Source organism: Triticum urartu, chromosome 6, assembly GCF_003073215.2.
Source record: "Triticum urartu cultivar G1812 chromosome 6, Tu2.1, whole genome shotgun sequence".
Classification (NCBI taxonomy): Eukaryota; Viridiplantae; Streptophyta; class Magnoliopsida; order Poales; family Poaceae; genus Triticum; species Triticum urartu.
Genome location: NC_053027.1, coordinates 561,541,824 through 561,567,343, shown reverse-complemented (window position 1 = coordinate 561,567,343; position 25,520 = coordinate 561,541,824). Strand labels below are relative to the sequence as shown.

At 42.4% G+C, this 25,520-nt stretch overlaps 1 protein-coding gene and 1 long non-coding RNA gene across 6 annotated transcripts; both read left to right on the top strand.

Annotated features, from left to right (window-relative positions):
• Window positions 1–6,243: 6,243 nt before the first annotated feature.
• On the top strand, window positions 6,244–6,930 carry LOC125517027 (protein DMP10-like). Its single transcript, XM_048682254.1, has one exon. It carries the CDS (start codon window positions 6,244–6,246, stop codon window positions 6,928–6,930), a length of 687 nt encoding a protein of 228 aa, XP_048538211.1.
• Window positions 6,931–11,579: 4,649 nt separating this feature from the next.
• Window positions 11,580–14,134, top strand: LOC125515425. 5 transcript variants are annotated; one of them, XR_007286995.1, is made up of 6 exons: window positions 11,580–11,859; window positions 11,925–12,006; window positions 13,003–13,060; window positions 13,388–13,469; window positions 13,554–13,652; window positions 14,027–14,131. It is a non-coding gene; the product is annotated as an uncharacterized LOC125515425 (long non-coding RNA). The 5 variants fall into 5 exon arrangements; XR_007286996.1 differs by having other exon boundaries at window positions 13,554–13,682; XR_007286992.1 differs by having other exon boundaries at window positions 13,549–13,652.
• Window positions 14,135–25,520: the final 11,386 nt, after the last annotated feature.

Below are 25,520 nucleotides of genomic sequence, written 5' to 3'. Positions count from 1 at the left end.
AGGTGGATCCCTATGACATACAATATGAGCAGATTCCATACTTCTGTTTCTCTTGTGGAAGGCTGGGCCACTCGGATCTTTACTGCTCTAACCCTGGCTCACGAGATGACAAGGGAGAGCTGTCGTTTGGGCCGTCATTGCGAGCTCCTGATGAGACCAGATATCCAGCCAGCAGCGACAACTCCTCCAGGGGACAGAAGTCTGGTCATGGAAGCAAGCAAAAGACAAGGAATTCTAGAACTAAATCGAAGCAAGACGGGGAGGGGGGAAGAGGTGGTCTCGCCCCTTAATAACAAAGAGAACACCCGCTACAAGAGGAAGGAGGGACCTACAGCGGTCTACAAACCAAAGCAGTTGCTTCTGACGGCGACACAAAACCCTGGAGAACTTGATCCGAGCACGAGCACTGCAGGAGGAGAAGACGAAGAGGACCTGGTTCGCGAACCAAAGAAAAAGAGGCCCACGCCTGACAACTCGGCAGAGACCGTTGATCGGTCCTGCCCATCCCAATGAGTTGGCTCTCTTGGAACTGCCGGGGGCTTGGGAACCCCGAGGCGGTTTGAGAGCTTCGCAATATTGTGAAGCTAGAAGGACCCACTCTTCTCTTCGTCATGGAAACAAAAATCAAAGGGAAGAGAGTTGAGGACTTGCAGAGACATCTAGGCTTCGGCGGGTGCTTTGCAGTGGATAGTGTTGGTCTAAGTGGTGGCATTGGGTTGTTTCGGTCGCATAATGTTCTTGTGGATCTCAAAAATTATAGTGCTAGTCACATTGATGTTTCTGTTAAATTTAAAGAGCAAGACTCCTTTCAATGGAGGTTTACTGGTTTCTATGGGGCGCCCCGAGCTGAAGATAGGCATCATAGTTGGCGTTTCCTACGCACTCTGTATAACATACCGCATGCTGCATGGATATGTTTGGGTGATTTTAATGAAACTCTCTTCTCTAATGAACATTTTAGTCAGGCTGCTAGGCCAAAGAGACAGATGAGAGCATTCAGAGAAGTCACTGATGAAGTGGCTCTCCAAGATTTGGGGTGGTCAGGCACTGCGTACACCTAGGACAATCATCAAGCGGGTGACGCGAATGTTAAGGCAAGACTAGACAGGGTCTTTGCCAATGAGGAATTCTGGCAACATTTTCAATACATCAGAATCAGGCATGTTCCTTCTGTCGAATCTGATCATTGCTTTGTTGTAGCGGAGATAAGGGACAAGATCAATAACATGTCACGTGCAAAGAGACAGTTCAGATATGAAAATGTTTGGTCATCGCATGTGGACTATGATCGTATTGTCACCAATGCGTGGCAGGAGGCAAATAGAGGACCGGGCCTGCAAGGTATAGCAGATTCACTGCATCATCTGAAAGAAACGCTTGAACCTTGGGGGACCAGCGAGTTTGGCTGTTTAACTCGCCATGTCAGACAGCTACAGAAGAGACTCGATAGCCTTCGATGTCGTTCAGTAGGCCGAGGGCCTACAGAGGAGGAGAAAACAGTGGTAAGACAGCTGCGCGAGGCCCTGCATCAGGAAGAGATCTGGTTACGGCAGCGATCCCGTGTTCCCTGGCTGAGAGAAGGTGACCGTAATACTAAGTATTTTCAAGCTCAGGCGGCACAAAGGAAACGTATCAACAGAATTCGGGGTTTATGTAGATCAGATGGCTCGTTTTGTGCAAATGAAGAGGAAGACAAGACTGAGGTTCAGTTGTTCTATAATAACTTGTATGAGTCTCAAGGTTTTAGGGACTCTACAGAACTGCTCGACCATGTTCCAGTCAAGGTTACGGAGGACATGAATGTAGAGTTAACGAAACCCTATACAGCGGGGGAAGTCAGGACAACTTTGTTCCAAATGGCTCCCTCCAAAGCACCGGGGGTAGATGGTTTTACTGCGGGGTTCTATCAGCGTCACTGGAGCTTGCTTGGTGAGGCTGTAACCGAGGCAATTTTGGACTTCTTAAATGGAGGGGAACTACCTGTGGGTTTGAATGACACGGCGATTACTTTGATCCCCAAGGTACGGCATCCTCAGTCTATATCACATTACAGGCCTATCTCTCTTTGTTCGGTTCTATATAAGATTGCTTCAAAATGTGTGACAAACCGTTTGAGGGTATTCATGGAGGAGATTATCAGTGAAGAGCAGAGCGCGTTTGTCCCTGGCCGGCTCATAACGGACAATGTCTTGGTGGCATACGAAAGTGTGCACACTATGCGAAGGCGGAAGAAGGGGAAAAACTATGCTTGTGCTATCAAACTCGATATGATGAAAGCATACGACCGTGTAGAGTGGCATTTTCTTGAGGCAATTCTCACTAAGTTGGGCTTCAACATTGATTTTGTCAGGCTCATCATGAAGTGTGTTTCGTCGGTGCGCTTCTCAGTCCGAGTTAATAGTGAGCTATTGCCATTCTTTTCACCCTCGCGTGGGCCGAGACAGGGTGACCCAGCCTCACCCTTTCTTTTCCTGCTGTGTGCGGAGGGCTTCTCCTCTCTGTTGAAGTACTATAATCATGGATATATTGATAGAGGTATTAGAGTAAGCTACAGATCGCCTTGGGTAACACACTTGCTTTTCGCAGACGACAGTTTGATCTTTATTAGTGCAAACACCCAAAGTGCAGCAAGACTGAATGATATTCTGAGGGTTTATGGTGATTCTTCGGGTCAGTGTGTCAATCGTGCCAAGAGTGTAGTATACTTCAGCTCTAACCCACCGGCCCAGCTCAAGCAGCAGCTTAAAGCGGTCCTCAACATCAATGTGGAGGCTTTTAGCGAGCGGTACCTGGGGCTACCACTAGTAGAAAAGGGGGCTTTGGTCCAGGCCGGGTAACCCCATTAGTCCCGGTTCAGTCCAGAACCGGGACCAATGGGGGCATTGGTCCCGGTTCGTGAGCCCAGGGGGCCGGCCGGGCCACGTGGGTCATTGGTCTCGGTTCATCTAGACCTTTTTGTCCCGGTTGGTGGGATGAACCGGGACCAATGGGCCTCGCTCCTGGCCCACAACCATCGGTCCCGGTTCGTGCCACAAACCGGGACTAAAGATTAGACCTTTAGTCCCGGTTTGAGGCACGAACCGGGACTAATGGGGATGAGACCTTTAGTCCCGGTTCGTGCCACAAACCGGTACTAAAGGTCCCATTTTCAAACTATACCCCCCGGTGTGGGTCGCCTTTTCAGTTTTAAAAAAAAAGAAAATGATGGAAATGTCAAAAAATAAAAGAAAATAAGTTTCCCATGTGATATGTGGTCTAGTTGTTGGGAAAATTTGCAAATGTGAATTTTGACTTTATTTGCAAAATCTCTCTGAAATTTGTAAAAATGGGCATAACTTTTGCATACTAACTCGGATGAAAAAGTTTTTTATATGAAAAATCATCCTACTCGAAAAGTTACATCCAAATTTAACGGGGGAACCCCCCGTTAAACATTTTCAAAATCCTCAAAAACCTAATAGAAAAAAGTTACGGGGCTTTTAAGATCTAGAGTGAAAAAATCGAAAAAAATTCAAAGAGTGGGCAAACTGTGGTCAAACAATGGTCAAACTAATTATTCTAGAATATTAGTGTTACTAAATAATTATTTCAGTTATTTCAATTTTGGTCAAATCTGGTCAAACTGTGGTCAAACTGTGGTCAAACAATGGTCAAACTAATTATTCAAGAAATATTAGTGTTACTAAATAATTATTGTTTTTTAAAACAATAGTTTCAAAATAAAACTATGAAATGTGTCACTTCATGCTCAAGCAAAATTCCTGAAGGCTAATAGGATTGACATCTTAGTATTGTCAGGAAAACAACAAGTGCAGACTTGGAACGAGGGAGAATAGAACCCGGAAGTTAAGCGTGCTCAGGCTGGGGGAGTGGGAGGATGGGTGACCGTTCGGGAAGTTAGATGATTTGGAATGATGAGGGGTGATTAGAGGATAAATTGAGAAGTGATGAGGGGTGGTGATTACAGACTAGAGGTTAAAATAATTCAGAAATTTGAAAATTAAAAAATTAAAAAAAAATCAAAAAAAATCATAAAATTTCCTTTAGTCCCGGTTGGTGTTACCAACCGGGACTAAAGGTGGAGCTCCACGTGGCCGCGCCCTTTAGTCCCGGTTCTGGATTGAACCGGGACTAAAGGGAGAGGCATTAGTACCGACATTTTAGTCCCGGTTTCAGAACCGGGACTAAAGGCCCTTTTTCTACTAGTGTACCCACTGCGATTGGCCGCATCACAAGCAGAACTTTCGATCACATCGGGGAGAGAGCTCGCGGGAAGATGCAGGGATGATCTGAAAAACTACTCGCATATGCAGGTAGGGAGACATTGTTGAAATCAGTTGTACAGGCCATTCCAACGTACTCTATGAGCACATTCTTATTAACAAAGAAGGTGTGCAAGAATTTGACGTCACCAATGGCCAAATTCTTTTGGAGCAGCTCCATTGACAAAAATGCTTTACATTGGGTGTCCTGGAAGAATTTGGCTACACCAAAGTGCCAAGGTGGTATGGGGTTTCGTGATCCCCATCAGTTTAACATTGCGTTACTCGGGAAGCATGGGTGGCGGTTTATGACGAAGCCTAATTCTTTGTGCGCAAGGGTAATGAAAGGCTGCTATTTTCCTGACACAGATTTCTTGCATGCTACTGTTCCCAAATCAGCGTCTGCTACTTGGCGAGCTATCATTGCTGGCAGGAAAGCTATACAAGCGGGACTTGTCATGAGAGTGGGAGACGGGAGCTCCATTGATGCGTGGACGGACAAGTGGATCCCCGGAACTATCTCCATGAAACCTTTGTTTAGACCTCCCAACACTAATCTTCAGACAGTTTCGGATCTCATTGACATAGAAAACTGGTCATGGAGGCAGGATCTCATAAGGACAACTTTTATCACCCCAGATGCTGATGCTATTCTCAATATACCAATCAGGAGGGGGGGAGGACAGGATTTTTATGCTTGGGCCTTTGAACGATCAGGCAACTACATTGTTAAATCGGCGTACCGTGCTGTAGTGACTCAAAACGAGCATTTAGCTCTAGAAGAAGGGACGGCTACCGGTGCTTCAACGGATGATAAACAGATGTGGACAGCACTGTGGAAACTCAAAGTGATCCCAAAGGTACGGGTGTTTTGGTGGAGGGTATTGCGGGGGATTCTACCTGATGAATGTACCCTCAAGTACCGCCACATCTCAGTTCTAGACACTTGTAAAGTGTGCATGGCAAGAGAGGAGGATCTTATGCATGCGCTAATACAATGCTCCCACGCACGACGTTTCTAGAGCGAAGCTAGTGCTTGGTTTGATCTCAGACTCCCTCGACTACACCCACGCTCATGGGCCAGAGATATACTATGTGGTGACCGGATCAGGGATGAAGATCGCGCAAAGATCATCACCATCATGTGGACGATCTGGCATTCCCGCAACCGGATCAAACATGGGGAAGAGGGGAGAGACCCAACAGCCGCTGTTAGATCTACCCGGGAGGCCCTAGCGTTGCTGGAGCTACCCCGCAATGAAGCGACTGCGTTACCAGGTCATGGATGGAGGCCGTCTGAATCAGGTATGACCAAGATATCTTGTGATGGAGCACCCAATGTGGCAGAGGGTCGAGGAGGAGCGGGTGGCATAGCCCGGTCCGCATCCGCGCTACTAGGAGCTTGGTGCAAGCCATTCGGTGACATATCTGATCCTCTGATAATGGAAGCCTTATCAGTGCGAGAAGGAACGCTCTTTGCAAAACTTTGAGGCATATCACATGTGATAATGGAAACTGACTGCCAGGAGTTAGTGCAACTCTGGCATAGACGCCACAATTCACGTTCGATTGTGGCTCCTATCCTAGATGAAATAGGAGAGCTTAGTTGTGATTTTTCTATTTTTGAGATTCAACATGTAAACAGGTCAGCAAACTTACCGGCACATCTATGTGCAAAACGTGCATGCACATTGAATGTGACCGAATGTTGGCTTGAGGAGACCCCTAGTTTTTTGGTAACCAGCCTCTTGGCTGATTGCCCCGGAACACTTTTGTTGAATAAAGCTCTCTGTTTTGCCCGAAAAAAAAATCATGTAATTAGTGTTAGACTAAGCAACGCTCATGTGCGCCAGCGTTGGACTTTGGAATCATCAATGGATTAATTTTCCTATAAAACAACAAGGTGTAGATCAGCTTGGACTATTTCTAGCTGGAACCTAGAACACGCACGCGCACGCCCATATGGAGGTTTGTACCTACAATGGCAACTTCTTCTTCTCCCTCGTCCACGGCGATCCAGATACCTCCACCGGCCGCCACCAAGGACGTTGACGACGACGGTGAGATAACAGCCCCTGACACGGTACCACCGCCAATGCCAACCCCTACCATGGACAGGGTCATGTCAAGCGTGACAAACCTTGCGCAGCTCCTGCCGACTGGCACGGTCCTGGCGTACCAGGCGCTAAGCCCGTCCTTCACCAACCACGGCAAGTGCGAGACCTCCAACCAGTGGCTCACCGTGGCGCTGGTCGCCATCCTCACCGTCATGTGCCTCTTCTTCTCCTTTACCGACAGCATCGTCGGCCATGACGGAAAGCTCTACTACGGCGTAGCCACGCCGCGTGGCTTCAACGTGTTCGACTTCTCCAGGGAGGACGAGAGCCGTGAGTGGAGCAGGGACCAGCTCCGGAGTCTCCATCTCCGACCGCTGGACTTCGTGCACTCCTTCGCGGCTGTGCTTTTCCTCACGGTGGCGTTCAGTGACGTGGGGCTGCAGAACTGCTTCTTCCCAGACGCCAGCAGGAACGCCCAGGAGCTGCTCAAGAACCTGCCACTCGGCATGGCCTTTCTATCCACCGTTGTGTTCACCATCTTCCCCACCAAAAGGAAGGGAGTCGGATTCAGCGACTCCACTCCTCGCCCGAAGGTTGATCACTTAAATTAGTTGTGTTTCATGGCTTGGATTTTTCTTGTTTTTAAGACAATGCACAACATCGATGCATGAATTTTCCTGCCAACTTTTAAAAAATTAATAGTGTATGGTTATATGCACCAATCGATGAATAGATGATGGGTCATTCTCCTTGTAAAAAAAATACAGGCAACCCTGAGGCTTATCAAGCCGTGTTATGAAGAACGAAAGGTAAATTTGAAATTGAACGATATACCATGGAACCAAAGCATGTTGTACTCCCTCCGATCCATATTAATCGTCCCTGGGTGAGTAGCTTTCTTTTCTCTTGCAAAACATGTTAAAGTGAAACATAGTATTTATTTGTTTTGTTCTTTTTTTTGCAGGGGTTATTTGTTTTGTTCATTAAAAGGGCTCTCCCCTGATTTCGGTACGATACCATAGTGGCTTGTAGAAAACACGGCACATGTAAAACACATGAGAGGTAACAGGGAAAGAGACACATGAGCTATGTTGAACACTTGGGCTGAAACCACTGTGCGTCTTCTGGATCGCTGACAAAGAACCTTCAACTCATTTCCTTTTTTTTGTGCATATTTTCCAAAGATACAAGATAACAACCATCATTCTAACTGCCACCAAATTCCTCTATCGCAAAGGAATGTCAAGCAGTGAAAGACACTGACTTAAGATGCTATTTTTGCGAGAAGGACCCAATTTATTATAAAGGTTCACCAGAATTACAAAGCTCCCTAAACATAATAAGAATCAGACCGAGATCTATGGACCAGTGAACCACCACTACCATTGCCAAAATGAGCCACCGACGCGCGTCGAAGTTGCCGCTCCTTTATCAGAACCGGCCAAACCTTATCGATGACATCCAGAAAGTCTTAATATGCATGCCCCCAAAGATCAATGCTCAAGAGTTGCAGCGGTCGCCAACTGATGTGAAGAGTGTGACACCAAATCCCTTCATCTTGCACACACAATCAGAAACCTAAACTCAGCACCCCAAGAAGACGGCAGGAATTTAGCCAGAGCTCCATCATCTCTACCCCAACAAAACTCGAGGAGGATTGAAATTCGAAAGACCGGCTCAAAGATGAAGCACCGCTATTGGCCATAATACCGCACCTACAGACTAAGAAAACCTAATCTAAATTACTAGCAGGGCCGAGGCACCGGGACTTCCCTCACTGTCGCCGACCTCAAGAGGGGCGGACAGAGATAAGATGAGTCTGTGGGCTCGCCGGCGGAGCATGGAAGGAATGAAGCTTCTCCCTAGCCGCCACGGTAGTGGGAGAAGAAGGAAGCATTGCCAAGTCCGACGTACACTTCACCATGTTTGGTTCATAACATGCCACTGGACGTTGGGTGAACAGAACAGCTGACGTCCAATTCGTTACGACAAGAAAATACTTCCTCCGTAAACTAATATAAGAGTGTTTAGTTTACAGAGGTAGTACAAACCAATAGAAGAGTTGTATATATCTTCATATACGAATATACAACACGCGATGCATCCGACTCATCTGACACCTCGAGAAGGATAAAAAAACGCGCTGTCATTGTAGCAGCCGTACGTGAGAACCAAAGCTACAAGCTGCCACTGGCCAGCTAGAGTACGTAATTGTTTTAGTGCAAGGACCAAGTAGCGTAAGTTATGTAGCCAAGGCAAGGTCCATATTTTGCAGAGCGCACGACCGTACGTAGGTAGATTCCGGCGGCTCCGGCGAGGCTTGCAGCTGCAGCTTTCCTTCCAGTTAATCCTTCGGTCCCTCTCGGCCTTGAATGTTTCTTTGATTTCTTCTCTGGCGACCGCGGGCGGCGGCTACGCTCTTAGCTTGGTTCGTCGTCGTCGATGTGATCAGCTGCTGCTCGCGTCGTGAGGAAGGTCGCTTTCTTCTTACCGTGCCAATCAATGCAGCATGTCGCTTATATGGGATGCATACCTGTCCAATTAGCACGAGTGGCTAAGGCTGGTCATAGTGAGGAGTAATTTAGACTAATAACATGCATGGCACATAGTGCATAGTATCATAGATTAGCATTATAGTGCATAGTATCATAGATTAGCATTATAGGTGGTTTCATTTATTGCCATGCATGACACATAGTAGCATCACATTTATTATGTTACGGTATCTACCTATGTTACTATAATCATCTCTCTTCTTTAATTGTCTGCTACATAAGCATGTTTGCGAGTCCCAAATACATAATACTACTTATGTTACCCTCATGCGTCGTATCTGCCGGCGTTTGTGATCCAAATGTATCTTCATCTGAAAGAATGAATTCAGGTAGAGACTCCCTCTTCATTGATTGGGAGATTGGCTGATTGCTTAGAAAATATTGCCACCATGCTAGTCAAATAGGATTGATCATCACCAGCGACGGACCTAGAAATGGGCCGTCCCTTCAGCTGGGCCATTTATGTGGGCTTCGAGCTATTGCTCATCGTTTCTCTGTAGTTTTTAAAGTGTATTTATGCAAGTTTTGGGCCTAAGGAGCACAAACTGCGCTGCTATGTGACGTTCTCACCTCAAAAAGCCAATGTCTCCATCGCTGACATGCTGTCAGTCCTAATTCGTCGGGCCAAAGAGGATGGTCAGGTGGGTGGGCTTATTCCTCATCTTATGGATGATGGGGTTTTCATTCTTCAGTATGGAGATGACACTATTTTTTTCGTGAAACATGATTTGGTGAAGGCTAGAAATATAAAATTGATTAAGTCTCTTCAAACAACTGTCTAAGTTGAAAATCAATTTTAACAGAGCTTTTTGGTGGGATCAATTTTATGTCTCTTTGGTGAAGAATCGTCTCTTCGAAACAACCTCCGCCCCTGTGCATAGCTCCCCTCTCTGCCTTGCCCTCGCCCCTGAACCCTAACCACATCCTATACCCTATACTATATCATACACTCATTCTCTACGCACTCTACTGCTACTCGCTAATGGCTGCCCCGAGAAAAATGCTTATAAATTAGCCGAAATCCGCCTAAAGATGTGGGACTAAAAAGAAAGATGCATCTCACCCGTAGTAGCAGCTGGCTGGCATACCCTCCCACACTCACCGCGCCCGTCGTCACTGCACTCACCTCCAGTGTGGGGAGCTACGTAGACGCGCCGATGTGCGAGCCCCCCGCTCCTTCTCCAACAGTGGCTGCATGAACGTCTCCTCTCACTAAATGCGCATTGCCGAAAATCTTGAAATAAATCTAGATAAATGCGAGCAACAGGACTTGAACCCTAGTGAGTTGGAGATACCACCGTCCACCTAACCAGAGGTTCGAACCCGCGACCCCTTTGTTGCGAGGGCTAGGGGCGGAGCTAGCCTAATGCAAGGGTATGCAACGCATACCCAACATTTTCTGCTAATTTTTTTCAGTACATATACCCGTATATGCATATATATCAAGCATGGCCTCATTTTACACCTACCACGCATGAAAATTTGGCAAAGAAGCGCTCCAGCGCCTCGCTTCCTTACCTGGGCTCGCTGGCTACACTGGGCCTTGACTTGGGGTGTTGGGCCTAGGTTTGGGAATCCTCAAAAAGAAAAAAAGCAGCCTAGGTCTGGGTAGTTTGCATCGCTAATAGGACCTCGCCCTCGGCAGCGGCGTCAGTCGTTTGATAGGCAGCGATCAACCGTTAACAGCTGCGTGCATATCATCCCTCGGCTAATCGGCTTTATGCACTGTGAGTTTTGTAATTTTGAATTTTTCAAATTGCCAATTCAATACAGGGGACTATATTTATCCCTAAGTTCATCGATTGATCTACACATATTGGCGCTATCATTTGCCCCTTTGAGAAGGGGTTTGGTAGCGTTAAATTTTGTTTCTGGCTATATTCTTGCAATATAAAACAAAATATTGAAGACCTTGTTGCAAAAATTATAATAATTAAAATTTAGTTTTCATGATTGTAAACATTTATCTCTTAGTGTTGCTTGGCACTAAGAAATTTTTAACTATGCATACCCATGTCAGAAATCCTGGCTCCGCCACTGGCTACACTATAACCATCAGGCCATCGCCCCGCTCGTGCAAACGTACTTGGCTTCTTTCTTTTATTTAGTTCTTTAGTTCGTTTTGTATTTTCTTTATCCTTTTTGTTCATTCTTTTTTGTTTTCTTTAATGCACAGTTATTTTTTCAAATTTCCTGAACCTTTTTTCTAAATTAATGAAAGTTTTAAATTATATTATTTTAATAAAATTTGAGGAATTTTTTTAAAATCGATGAAAATTTTTTAGGTTAGTGAATTTTTTCAAATTCGATGAATTGTTTTTCAAAATTGATAAACTTTTTAAAAATTTTGATGAACTTTTTTTCCTAATTCGTGGTTTTAAAAACATTGTTCGACTTTTTGGAAAAAAAATCACCCTTTTTCCTGAAATGTATGTGCAAGAAATAGCACGGCTACGTTTTAAACATTTCGTGCTGTAATCAATCTTTTTTTTGAGGATCTCATGCTGTAATCAATCATTCACTATCTGCTTTCTTTTAGACAAATTCACTACCGGTGCGGTCCAGCAGGCCTTCTCCTTGTAAGGCGCACTGTGCACTGTAACTAATCGGTGCGGCCCAGCAGGCCCTCTCGAATGCCGGCCCAGATTGTAGGTAGCGCAGACCACCAGAAGGCGGAAAACCGAGGGTACGTCTTCGCACGGTGCCGTGCTCTCTCATATCCTCTTCTCCAACGGTCCAAAGCGGCACGAGGCGGCCGCCGAGATCCGCGAGGGCGCGCGCGGCCGGAGAGGGTCTGGGCGTGTTCCGGCTACAGGCGAGCGGCGCGTGGGGGTATCGGGTGGTGCGGCGGATGCGCACGGGCACGCACTGGGTGGCGGGGCGGACGCGCACCTCGACGACGACGACGACCGCAGGCGCTCCTTGACTCGGCGCCGACAAGATCGACGGGATCAAGCGCCTCCTCACCGCCCTCGTCGAAACCAGGTTCACTTGGGTTCCTCCCGTCCTCTCGCGCCGTGGAAACTCGGACTGATTCGCGTGCGGCGCAGGTGGTCAAGAGAGAACGTGGCGGCGCGGTGGCCGGAGATGAAGAAGCTCGTCTTGCTTCGCAGCTAACTACTAGGATGCATAGTAAGAAAACACGTACTCATTTAGGCTCTTCTTCTGTAGTTAGTTATGGTTTATCCACTGCTAGTCAATCTGATGGAAATATATAGGGGAATTTGAGGATTTGCCGCACCTTTCTTTGCATTTTGAGGATTTGCCCCTGTTTACGTTATCATCGATGATTTGTCACACGTTTGCTGAGATCTTGATGATTTGCCCCTTCTGGCCGGTTTGCACTATCTTATGGATGTTTTAACTGAACTTATTATACAGAAATGCCTTTCAATCAATGTAACCAAAATTGGTTGAACTGGACCGATTCACATGGACTAGCTCCGTTCCAGCGCATCTCTGTTCGTCAGCGGCCCCGGCGGCTCGCTGTGCTGCACCCCTCCCCTTGCATGGTGAACGGCCAAGGACCCAAGCTGCCATGCCGTGCTCCTTCTGTCGCGGTCAGGCAACCATCGCGCTGCCGCGAGCTTCCACAACATACCGAGGTAGCCAAGCAGCACTGCCTTGCCGGCCGTGGTCACCGTGAGCGCCAACGTCGACACCCGTGGCACCGCCCATGAGCTCCCACAACACGCCGAGCCGCCGAGGCAGCAGGGCTACCCCGCGAAGGAGACCACCACAACAGTCGAGAGCTTCCACATAACGCCGAGATCGGGGCTCCGGCCCGTGCAGCGGTGCAGGTCGTCGCCGTGATTTCGTCGGGCCTGGGAGAGGTGAGAGACGGGATTAGGTTGGGGATTGCAGGGGCATTTTCGACATTTCTCTATGGGTCCATCTTGTCAGGGGCAAATCATCAAGATTTCGGCAAACCATTAATGAAGTCGAAAATGAGGGCAAATCCTCAAAGTGCAAAGAAATATGTGGCAAATCCTCAAATTCCCCAAATATATAATGCATATGGAGATGTGTTGTTTCACATGGTGTATGCTAGATTTATTTTTTCATGCTTTTATGTGATCAGTTCTGTCAGATTAAACAAGCAGAACTTGTCATGTACTTTTATTGCAGGTAATGAATCTGATTGGAGATGTTAGAGGATAAGTGGCTGATATGATTGATACAGCAGGTAAGTTATCCCTTTTAAGTTGTAGGAAACATAATTCTAAGATTGACCATCTCACAGAGGGGCAGTTGCACCATGATTTAATGCAGTGATTAACTGCAGAAATTAAATATTATATAGTTAGTTAAATTTATTTAGTAAGGTGTGGATACAAGTCATATGTCTTGCAATATAGTTTAAAGTTGAAAACATGCTGAAGTGTTCCACATTCATGTTTGACAACTGAGAAAGTAAATTATAACATCTTGTTGCATACCAAAAGTAGCTACCATTTGACAATCTTTGCTTCTAAATATGAATATCCTAATAAGACTATCACAATTAAATTAGGAACTATTGCCAAACGAGCTGAGCTGCTGCTGCGTCAAGGAGCAAGAGAAGTCTATGCATGCTATACACATGCTGGTTTTAGGTACGTTTTTTTATGCCCATTCCATAATTTGTCTAGTAGGAAGTATGCTAGATGAACTACTGAACTTGCTTTGCTATAGGGAAGGCCCATCACCGCACCAAATACGTAGTTACAGGCTTGTTCCATGGAGCTGAGTTTGATGGAACCAAGAGTCTGCACCAATTCGTGCAGGCAATTCAGAAAGTGCGCACTGTGCTGTTATAGTCAAACATTGTATGTCGGATCTAAACTACAAATCTGGATGGATACAGTAACTTCGCAAAACAGCAGGGAAAAAGAATTCTGTGATGACAATTACCAAATATTTGAGGCTATGCAAAATTTGGTTTAAGCTTATTTGTGGCGTTAGATTCGTGTCATGGAAATGTGAACCCAAAGTGCATACCTTCAATAAAGATTGGAATAATTATGTTGTCTTGTTGCAATTTTTTGTTCATTAGAAAAGGCCGAGATGCAATCACTGAACTTGAATTTGAGTCATATGTTTTATTGTGTTATTCCGTTGTAACATGTTTAGCGCTGATTTCTTACAAGTATGTTTCACATCCTCTTTTCAGGCCACCAACCATCGAGAGATTATAATTTGGTTTGTTTCAAGAAGTAATCATCACGAAATCACGAACACTATCCCTTCAAAGACGCGAAGACTTTACTAAGCGAGGCAAGCAACCTACTTTGATCATGTTGAACCCATATTTGCATTACACACTTAGAATTATTTTGCATGGATAAAGTATTGTTTGCTAGTATTGCTATGCTAAGTAAATTAGCTAGGGTTTAGCTATGCCCTATGTGCTTGATATTGACACCCCTTTGACATTCTTAATGCCCCTCATTTCTAAACGTAGGACTACATATCCACTGGTCACAAATAAATGTGGGTCTGCAAGTTTAATAGTATTGCCTAGCCGTGCAAGTCACATAAATCCTAGGAGTGGGGAAGAATCTTTGTTACTCATAAGTGTATTGCAAAAACCCAAGGGTGCCACTAATGCCCATGGATGAATGTGAAATAATAAGGTCTTACAAAATGGAGATGAAGTGGAGATGTTTTCAAAAAGGCATAGTGTGCAAGTCACCAACCTTACATGTGCAAGCACATTACCATAATATGAGACGGGGCTAGACTTAGTACCTTGGTCGGTCTAGTGTAGAGCATTCACTAGGTGGATACCCCATACACGACAAGAGTGGACAATATCAATCACGGGGGACAATGTACCGTCTGGACAATGTACCATCTGATCAAAGTAGGTAAATATTGTTCGATTGTTCAAATCGCATAGACCTGACACCAAGAGACCTTCTAGACGCGAAGGCCCGAATTTTCAACTGTACAAAGTGCAACTTAGTCAGAGTTTCTCCTCTCTCTAGACCAAACCTAGCCTAGCTATCAAGGTTGTGATAGCATGGACTTGTATTGATGTGATAACTTACGGAATTGCAAGAGCACCACTTAAGAACCAACAACTTTTGATTGAAATAAAGCCCAACATGAGAATGTTATTTTAGACCTACTAGGTGAGCATGACTATTATTATATTGATTGATAATATGTTATTAATTAATCTTGAAACAAATTGGATTTAGTTAGGTGATTGTAATATTGAACCAAATTTCTTTGTGGATTATGAGATTTTATATGGATTTATTTAGGTGACTGTGATCTTGAGGAGAAAGTCAAATATGCTCGGTTGATTATGAGATTTTAGGTCTAGTATGAACATGATGATTATTATATTGGTGGATAAATCAAATTTGTAATTAATATTAGAACAATTTGGATTTTAGTTAGGTGATTTTGATCTTCAGAAGATGGTCAAATATGTTCGCTGGATTAAGGGATTTAAGTCTATCGTGCGAATATGGTGATTATTATATTGGTGGATAAACAGATCCTTAATTAATCTCAAAACTATTTGTATTTAACTAGGTATAGTTGTGATCTTGAACCAAATTTTACAGTGGATTGTGAGACTTTAGGTGGATTTAGTTAGATGATTATGATCGTGACGAGATAGTCAAAAGTGTTTGGTTGATTATCAGATTTTAGGGCTAGTAAGTGAGCATGATGATTATTATATTGGTAGATAAATAGATCTTTAATTAATCTTGAAAATATTTGGATTTAGTTACGTGATTGTTGTCTTGAACCAAATCGTAGGGATTATGATTAGGTGGATTTGGTTAGGTGATTGCGACCTTCAGGAGATAGTTAAAGATGTCTGGTGGATATTAGATTTTAGGTCTAGTACGAGCATGTCTACTTTATATAGGTGGATAAATATATTTTCAATTAATCTTACAATAATTTGGATTTAGTCAGGTAATTGTTATTTTGATGCAAATTTGACGATGGGTTATGAGTTTTTTGTGGATTTAGTTAGGTGATTGTGATCATGACTGAATAGTCAAAGATGGTTGGTGGATTATGAGACATATCTTTAATTAATCTTGGAAAAAATGAATTTAGTTAGGTCATTGTTATCTTGAAGCAAATTTGACGATGGATTATGTTTTTTTGGATGGATTTAGTTAGGTGATTGTGATCTTTAACTAAATTTTACGATGGATTATAAGATTTTAGGTGAATTTAGTTAGGTGATTGTGCTCTTGAGAAAATAGTTAGTGAGCATGATGATTATTCTATATGAGTGACCAAGACAATGATGCCACAAAGAGTCGGTGATTGTGATCTTTAACTAAATTTTACGGTGGATTATAAGATTTTAGGTGGATTTAGTTAGGTGGTTGTGGTCTTGAGAAAATAGTTAGTGAGCATGATGATTATTCTATATGAGTGACCAAGACAATGATGCCACAAAGAGTCGGTAGACGAGGAGAGGCAGAGAGACTGGCAGTTGTGTCATTAGAGGGAAGGTGAAGTTAGTCAAGCCTCGGACGGCCTGGGAGTTATAACGTCGAGGGCCAGCAACAAGTAGAGCATCCGTGTGAGGATCGTAATCAGAACAAGAGTTAATGTCAAGAATGACCCTACAACTAGTGTCAACAATCTAGCCACCTGAAATGAGCTGCATGAGTCGAGGAACATGAGCAAAACTAGGAACATGAAAAGACGAAGTGCTAAGAGTGCCTCGACTATCAAGAGTTAATGTCAAGAATGACCCTACAACTAGTGTCAACAATCTAGCCACCTGAAATGAGCTGCATGAGTCGAGGAACATGAGCAAAACTAGGAACATGAAAAGACGAAGTGCTAAGAGTGCCTCGACTATCGATGGGAGGGAAGTTCCTAAGAACATGAACATGAGTCTGGAGGTTGAATGGCAGACAAACTAGAGAATCAGACGAAGCACCACTTGGCGATGAAACTAGAAGTGGGTGTCAAAGTCATGCAATTTTTGTTCCTCATCGATCTGGCTTGGTGTCCTTCCCTTGTATGCGGGTTGTGTGTCACGTACTTGATGTCGCATCCTTATGTTCCCTTGTTTGGGGCCCTTGGCCCCGGCGACAGGTAGCGTCGTGCACACATCATGTGGGTTAGACATTGCGGTGCCGACTGCCCCTGCTCTTGCTTCGCCGATAGGTGGTGCTTGAGCGTTCGGCTGTGGCGGCGCCCAGCAGGGGAACACGGGTTGTGTGATCGAGGCAGCACACAAAGCAACCTGTAGCCAAGCAAAGGATGCCCAACCGGACTGGCGTGGAGCGGAGAGTGCACGAGGGGTGTGGGGGAAGGGGTGAAAATGTCGTTGGGAGCAGACTGTCGCTGCCGTCGGATTTTGACCCTGGAGTCGAGTGGCGAGGGGATGACGATAGGGGTAGCGAGGAATGCAGGAAGAGGGCACTTGGAGGAGAAAGGCATCATCAACCTTATGCTTGTGCGCCAGCCGTGATGGTGGACGGTTGTGGGCAGATCAGATGTCTGCATGTGGATCTACTACTCGGGATGGCATGACATGGTTGTTGTGGAGTGAGGTACCACAACTGTTGTCTTGTGTGGGTGAGTTTAGAGAGATAGAAGTCGTGTTGCACTCTAGTCTATGCCTTCAACTGTACCAAGTGCGACTTATTTAGAGTTTCTGCTCTCCCAAGCCTTTCTCTGAACCAAATCTAACCCAAGAAACCGCCTAGCTATAGAAGTTCTGATAGCATGGACTTATATTGATGTGCTTAACCTATGGAATTGTAAATGCACCAGTTAATCACCAACAACTTTTGCCTGGAATAAAGCCCATCATGAGATTATGATTGTGTGAGTTAATCATTTTACATCCTTAAGCCCCAACATGCGCCAAGTTGGGTGGTTCTATACAAAAGTTGTTTTGAGGAGTTATGATTGGAGTCTGATGGTGATGTAGAAGTGATATTCAGGAGATAGTCAAAGATTTTTGGTGGATTATGAGATTTTAGGTCTAGTTGAGCATGGTGATTATTATATTGGTGGATAAACAGATCTATTATTCTTGGAACAATTTGGATTTAGTTAGGAGATTGTGATCCATAGTCCGTCAATAGAACTTGTGGTTTATATTGGATTTAGATAACCATGAATTGGAGTTTATTTAAATCATGGTTATGATGTTGGTGGATTGCTTTGTGTTAAATTCTCACTTTTGGAGATTGAAGTTGGAGAACTTTAGGGTGTAGTATGATCAACCTTGGATATATCAGATATAGGTTAGATGAGAGTTTGCAGCACCAATCATGATTATGATAATTGGTGGATTATTGGAGCATCTGGGATTGGATTAGTAGTAAGGAAACAAGGATTTTGAACACAACCTGTGTTTCCTTTAGGCTAGATGAGACTTAGCAACATCAATTATGATTATGAAAATGGTGGATTATTGGAGCATCTGGGATTGGATTAATAGTAAGGAAACAAGGACCTTGGAGTAGCACAACTTGTGTTTCCTTTAGGTTAAATGATATAGCTACTTGGATTCTTGGATGGAGATAACTTTGGCACTAGGATTCGTGTTGTTTTGATCTAAGCTTAGTAGCTTGCATGTGCCCCATATGGATATAATCATGAATATGATACATGTGGACCAGAGTTGTTAGACGTAGACGATTTTGGTGTCCCTCCCCAAGAATGTTATGAGTACAAGATCATCATGTTGGATTAATTTGAAGAGATGGCAATTTTGATGGTATGTGATAACCTTGTGGGAGTTGGGCCACGTGAGCCTCATAATAGTTGGCATTAGAGAAACGGTATCTACATATGTTATGGTGAACTTTCACCCTCACACCCAAATCCTATCAACCCTTAAGTCTCACCAAGCCATGATTTGGTCGAGCCGTGACAACGGAGCTAGATATTAAGCATAAGGATGTGGCCCTTGGACTAACCCTTATACTCCACCTATTTGATGAACATCATGAACAACATCTTCATGAGTTCTTGGAGAAGTTTGTGGTTATCATCATTGATGACCTCTTGGTCTATTTCTCCCTCGGAGGAAGATCATAAGCAACACTTGAGAATGGTTTTGGACAAACTACAAGAACCCCAATTATATGCCAAGTTCGAGAAGTATAAAATTTGGCTAAAAGAAGTTGGGTTATGAGGACATGTTGTGTCCATAGAAGGTTTGTTAATAGACCCATCAAGGATAGAATCTGTGAAAGCTAAATGAATGTGAAGTCAGAAGTTTCCTCGTACTTATGGGTTATTACTGCAAATTTGTGGAAGACTTTCAAGCACCATCGATGACTTAACTCCTGAAGAAAGATTAGAAGTTTGAATGAACGCCCAAGCGTGAAGAGAGCTTCTGAGAGTTTAGGAGAAAGTTGACCACTGATCCGTCCTTAGCCACCCCAGACATTTATAAGAGTTTTAACATTATTGTGATGCATCTAGGCATGGACTTCGTTATGTCTTGATGTAAGAAAGAAGACTCGTAGCCTATCTACCTACCCATGATTTGGATCTAGCAGCAGTAGTGCATACTTTAAGTATGTCTTCTTCCATATGAACTTAAACATGAGAAAAACAAGATGGGTAGATTTAATCAACCACTATGACTTTGATATCCATTACCACCCAGATGAGTGTCGCAGTGGATACTCTTAGCAGGAAGTCGTGTCCCTGTCCTGCCTTGACCAAGCAAAGCAATTAGTGGTACCCGAAGGCTTCGATAAGTTTGGTGTAGAGCTAATTAGTAGTGGCTATCTTGCTAACTTCGATATTAGGCCCACTTCTAGGTTGAATCAAGAAGAATAGAAGAAATCAATAAAATGATCTAGCATGGGAAAGCCCTGCATTCTCAGAAGACGAGCAATGTGTTATTTCGTTTGGAGGTCGCATTTGCATACCTAACCATGAAGGTTTGAAGAAGTGGAATTTGCAAGCAGCTCGTGGCACCCCTTTATTCCATCCACCTAGGGAGTATGAAGTTATACCAGGACCAAAGGAGTTCTTAGTGGAATGGAACAAATTTAGTTAGGTGATTGTGATTTTGAGGAGATAGTCAAATATGTTCTATTGATTATGAGATTTTAGGTCTAGTATGAGCATTGTGATTTTGAGGAGATAGTCAAATATGTTCGGTTGATTATGATATTTTAGGTCTAGTATGAGCATGATGATTATTGGTGGATAAGTCAAAATTTTAATTAATATTGGAACAATTTGGAATTTAGGTAGGTGATTTGATCTTCAGAAGGTGGTCAAATATGTTTGGTGGATTAAGGGATTTAAGTCTATTATATTGGTGGATAAACAGCTCCATAAGTAATCTCGAAACTATCTGTATTTAGTTAGGTATAATTGTGATCTTGAACCAAAATTTATGATGGATTGTGAGACTTGAGGTGGATTTAGTTAGGTGATTATGATCTCGACGAGATAGTCAGATTTTAGGGCTAGTAAGTGAGCATGATGATTATTATATTTGTAGATAAATAGATCTTTAATTAACCTTGGAAATATTTGGATTTAGTTACGTGATTGTTATCTTGAACCAAATATCACGGGGGATTGCATTTGGTTAGATGATTCTGATCTTCAGGAGATAGTTAAAGATGTTCGGTGGATATGAGATTTTAGGTCTAGTATGAGCACGTCTACTTTATATTGGTGGATAAATATATTTTCAATCTTGCAACAATTTGGATTTAGTTAGTTCATTGTTGTCTTGAAGCAAATTTGATGATGGATCATGAGTTTTTGGTGGTTTTAGTCAGGTGATTGTGATCTTGAGTGAATAGTCAAAGATGTTTGGTGGATTATGATACACATCTTCAATTAATCTTAGAACAAATTGGATTTAGTTAGGTGATTGTTATGATGAAGCAAATTTGACGATGGATTATGTTTTTTGGTGGATTTAGTTAGGTGATTGCGATGTTCAACTAAATTTTACGATGGATTTTAAGATTTTAGGTGAATTTAGTTAAGCGATTGTGCTCTTCAGAAAATAGTTAGTGAGCATGATGATGCCACAAAGAGTCGGTAGACAAGGAGAGGCGGAGAGACTGGCGGCGGTGTCATCAGAGGGAAGATGAAGCCAGTCAAGCTCGCCTGGGAGTTTTAGCGTCGAGGGCTAGCAACAAGTAGAGCATCCATGTGAGGATCGTAATCAGAACATGAGTTAAAGTCAAGAAATGACCCTACATCTTGAGTCAACAATCTAACCACCTGAAATGAGTTGTATGGGTCAAGGAACATGAGCAAAACTAGGAACATGAAAAGACAAAGTGCTAAGAGTGCCTCGATATGAACATGAGAATCTAATGGTCGAATGGCAGACAAACTGGAAGAATCAGACGAAGAAGCACTTGGCGGTGAAACTAGAAGAAGTGGGTGTCGAAGTCGTGCAATTTTTGTTCCTCGTCGATCTGGCTTGGTGTCCTTCCCTTGTATGCGGGTTATATGTCACGGACTTGATGTCGCATCCTATATTCCCTTGTTGGGGGCCCTTGGCCCCGGCGACAGGTAGCGTCGTGCACACATCCTGTGGGTTAGACATTGCGGTGCCGACTGCCCTTGCTCGTGCTTCGCCTATAGGTGTTGCTCGAGCGTTTAGCTATGGCGGCGCCCAGCAGGGGAACACGGGTTGTGGGGTCGAGGCAGCACACAAAGCAACCTGTAGCCAAGCAAAGGATGCCCAACCGGACTGGCATGGAGCGGAGAGTGCACGAGGGGCGTGGGGAAAGTGGTCAAAATGTCGGTAACCAAGTGGAAGGCTAAACGAATGTGAAGTCAGAAGTTTCCTCGGACTTACGGGTTATTACCGCAAATTTGTGAAAGAGTTTGGAGCACAACCATGACTTAACTCTCGAAGAAAGATAAGAAGTTTGAATGAACGCCCAAGTGTGAAGAGAGCTTCCAAGAGTTTAAGAAAAGGCTAACCACTAATTCATCCTTAGCCACCCTAGACATTTATAAGAGTTTTAAAATTATTGTGATGCATCTATGCATGGACTTCGTTCTGTCTTATGTAAGAAGGAAGACTCATAGCCTATCTATCAAGGCAACTACGTCCTCATGAAGAGAACTACCATACCCATGATTTGGATCTAGTAGCAGTAGTTGCTTTAACTAAAGATGGGTAGATTTAATCAACCACTATGACTTTGATATCCATTACCATCCAAATAAGTGACGTAGTCTCTCAGCAGGAAGTCGTGTCCCTGTCCTGCCTTGACCAAGCAGAGCAATTAGTGCTACCTAAAGGCTTCGATAAGTTTGGCGTAGAGCTAGTCAGTAGTGGCTATTTTGTGAACTTCGATATTAGGCCCATTCCTAGGTTGAATCAAGAAGAATAGACGAAATCAATGAAATGATCAAGCATGGTGCATTCTTCGAAGACGAGCAATGTGTTCTTTGGTTTGGAGGTCGCATCTACATACCTAACCAAGAAGGTCTGAAGAACTGGAATCTCCAAGCACCTCGTGGCACCCCTTTATACCATCCACCTAGGGAGTACCAAGTTATAACATGACCAAAGGAGTTCTTAGTGGAATGAAATGGATTTAGTTAGGTGATTGTGATCTCAAGGAGATAGTCGAATATGTTTGGTTGATTATTATTGTAGTTAGGTGATTGTGCTTTTGATTTTAGGTCTAGTATGAGCATGATAATTATTATAGTGGTGGATGAATCAAAATTTAATTAATATTGGAACAATTTGGATTTTAGTTAGGTGATTTTGATCTTCAAAAGATGATCAAATATGTTTGGTGGATTCAAGGATTTAAATCTATTGGGCGAGTATGGGGACTATTGTAGTTAAGTATGTATAATTGTGATCTTGAATCAAATTTTACGGTGGATTGTGAGACTTTAGGTGGATTTAGTTAGGTGATTATGATCTTGAGGAGATAGTCAAAGGTGTTCGATGGATTATCAGATTTTAGGGCTAGTAAGTGAGCGGTCTTGAACCAAATATCACGGGGATTATGATTAGGTGGATTTGGTTAGGTGGTTGTGATCTTTAGGAGATAGTTAAATATAGTCTGGTGATTGTGATCTTGCGGGAATAGTCAAAGATGTTTGGTGGATTATTAGAAATATCTTTAATTATTCTTGGAACAAATTGGATTTAGTTAGGTGATTGTTATCTTGATGCAAATTTGACGATGGATTATGATTTTTTTGGTGGATTTAGTTAGGTAATTGTGATCTTCAACTATACAGTGGATTATAAGATTTTAGGTGGATTTAGTTAGGTGATTGTGCTTTTGAGAAAATAGTTAGTGAGCATGATGATTATTCTATTGATGGATAAATAAATCTTTAATTAATTTTGGAGTAATTTGAATTTAGTTAGGTGATTGTTATCTTGAACCAAATTTTATGATGGATTTTGAGTTTTTGTTGGATTTAGCTAGGTGATTGTGATCTTGAGGAGATAGTCAAAGATGTTCGTTGGATTATGAAATTTTAGGTCTACTATGAGTATTGTTGTTATGGTGAATAAACATATTTTTAATTAATTTTGAAACACTTTGGATTTAGTTAGGTACTTAGGTGATTGTGATCTTGAAGCAAATTTGACCACGGATTATTATAAGATTTTGGTGGATTTTAGTTAGGTAATTGTGATCTTCAGGAGACAGTCAAAGATGTTTGGTGGATTAAGAGATTTTAATGTTTGGTGGATTAAGAGATTTTAGTTTCAGTATGTGAGCATGTTGACTCTATGTTGGCGGATAGACATATTTTAATCTTGGAACGCTTTGGATTTAGTTAGGTGATTGTGATCTTCAAGCATATTTACCGGTGGATTATGAGATTTTAGGTGATTGTGATCTTGAGGAGACAGTCAGAGATGTTCGATGGATTATGAGATTTTTAATCAAAAATGTTTGGTGGATTAAGAGATTTTAGTTCTAGTACGCGAGCATGGTGATTAATATGTTGATTGATAGACATATTTTTAATTGATCTTGGAACACTTTGGATTTAGTTGGGTGATTGTAATCTTGAAGCAAATCTATCGGTGGGTTATGAGCTTTTAGGTGATTGTGATCTTAGGGAGATAGTTAAAGATATTCGGTGGATTATGAGATAGTAAAAATATTGGTAGATAAAGTTATATTCAATTAATCTTGAAATAATTTGAATTTAGTTAGGTGATTGTGTTCTTGAGCAAATTTGACGATGGATTTTGAGTGAATTTAGTTAGGTAATTGTGATCTTAAGGAATTATGAGTTTTTGGTGGATTTAATTAGGTAATTGTGATTTTGAGGAGATAGTCAAAGATGTTTGGTGGATTATGACATTTCAGTTCTACTAAGTGAGTTTGGTGATTATTATCTTCGTCGATAAACATATTTTCAATTAATCTTCGAACACTTTAGATTTAATTAGGTGATTGTTATCTTCAGGCAAATTTACGGGTGGATTATATGATTTTAGGTGGATTTAGTTAGGTGATTGTGATTTTGAGGAGATAGTTAAAGATGTTTGGTGGATTACGGTTTTTTTGGATGGAATATTTGGCGTCAGCCTATAGGTTTTCTGGTTTTTTTAATTTCTTCTTTGGCAGAATGTGAAAGATTACCCTTTGATTTACCAGAAGCGGAGGAAGAATTAGTAGCAGGTTACCAAACTGAATATTCCGGTATCAAATATGGTTTATTTTATCTTGTTTCTTACCTAAATTTATTAGTTTCTTCTTTATTTGATGTTTTAGGTCTAGTATATGGATGGCTACTATTATATTGGTGGATAAACATATCTTCAATTAATCTTGGAATAATTTGGATTTAGTTAGGTGATTGTGATGTTAAAGCAAATTTGAAAGTCAATTATGAGTTTTTGGTGGATCATGAGATTTTAGGTCTAGTATGAGCATGTCTACTATGTATTGATGGATAAATATATCTTTAATTGATGAAACAATTTGTGATTGTGATCTTGAAGCAAATTTGATGATGGATTATGAATTTTTGTGTGGATTCACTTAGATGATTATGATCTTGAGGAGATAGTAAAAAATGTCTAATGAATTATGAGATTTTAGATCTAGTATGTGAGTATAATGATTATTATATTGATGGATAAACTTATATTCAATTCATCTTGGAACACTTTTGATTTAGTTAGGTGATGGTGACTTGAAGCAAATTTGTCTGTGGATTATGATAATGATATTATAGGTGGATTGAGTTAGGTGATTGATGTTGAGGAGATACTTAAAGATGTTCAGTGGATTATGAGATTTTACATCTACTATGAGCATGGCTACTATTATATTGGTGGATAAACAGATCTTCAATTAATCTTGCAAAATTTTGGATTTAGTTAGGTGATTATGATCTCGAACCAAAATTCACATTGTATGATAAAATTTTACGTGGATTTAGTTAGATGACTATGATCTTGAGATAGTAAAAAATGTTAGGTGGATTATGAGATTTTAGGTCTAATATGAGCATGGCTACTACTATATTGGTGGATAAATAGATCTTCAATCACTCTTGCAACAATATGGATTTAGTTAGGTGATTATGATCTTGAACCAAAATTCACGGTGGATTTAGTTATGTGACTGTGATCTTGAGGAGTCAAAAAAGTTTGGATTATGAGATTTTAGGTCTAGTATGAGCATGGATACTATTATATTGGTGGATGA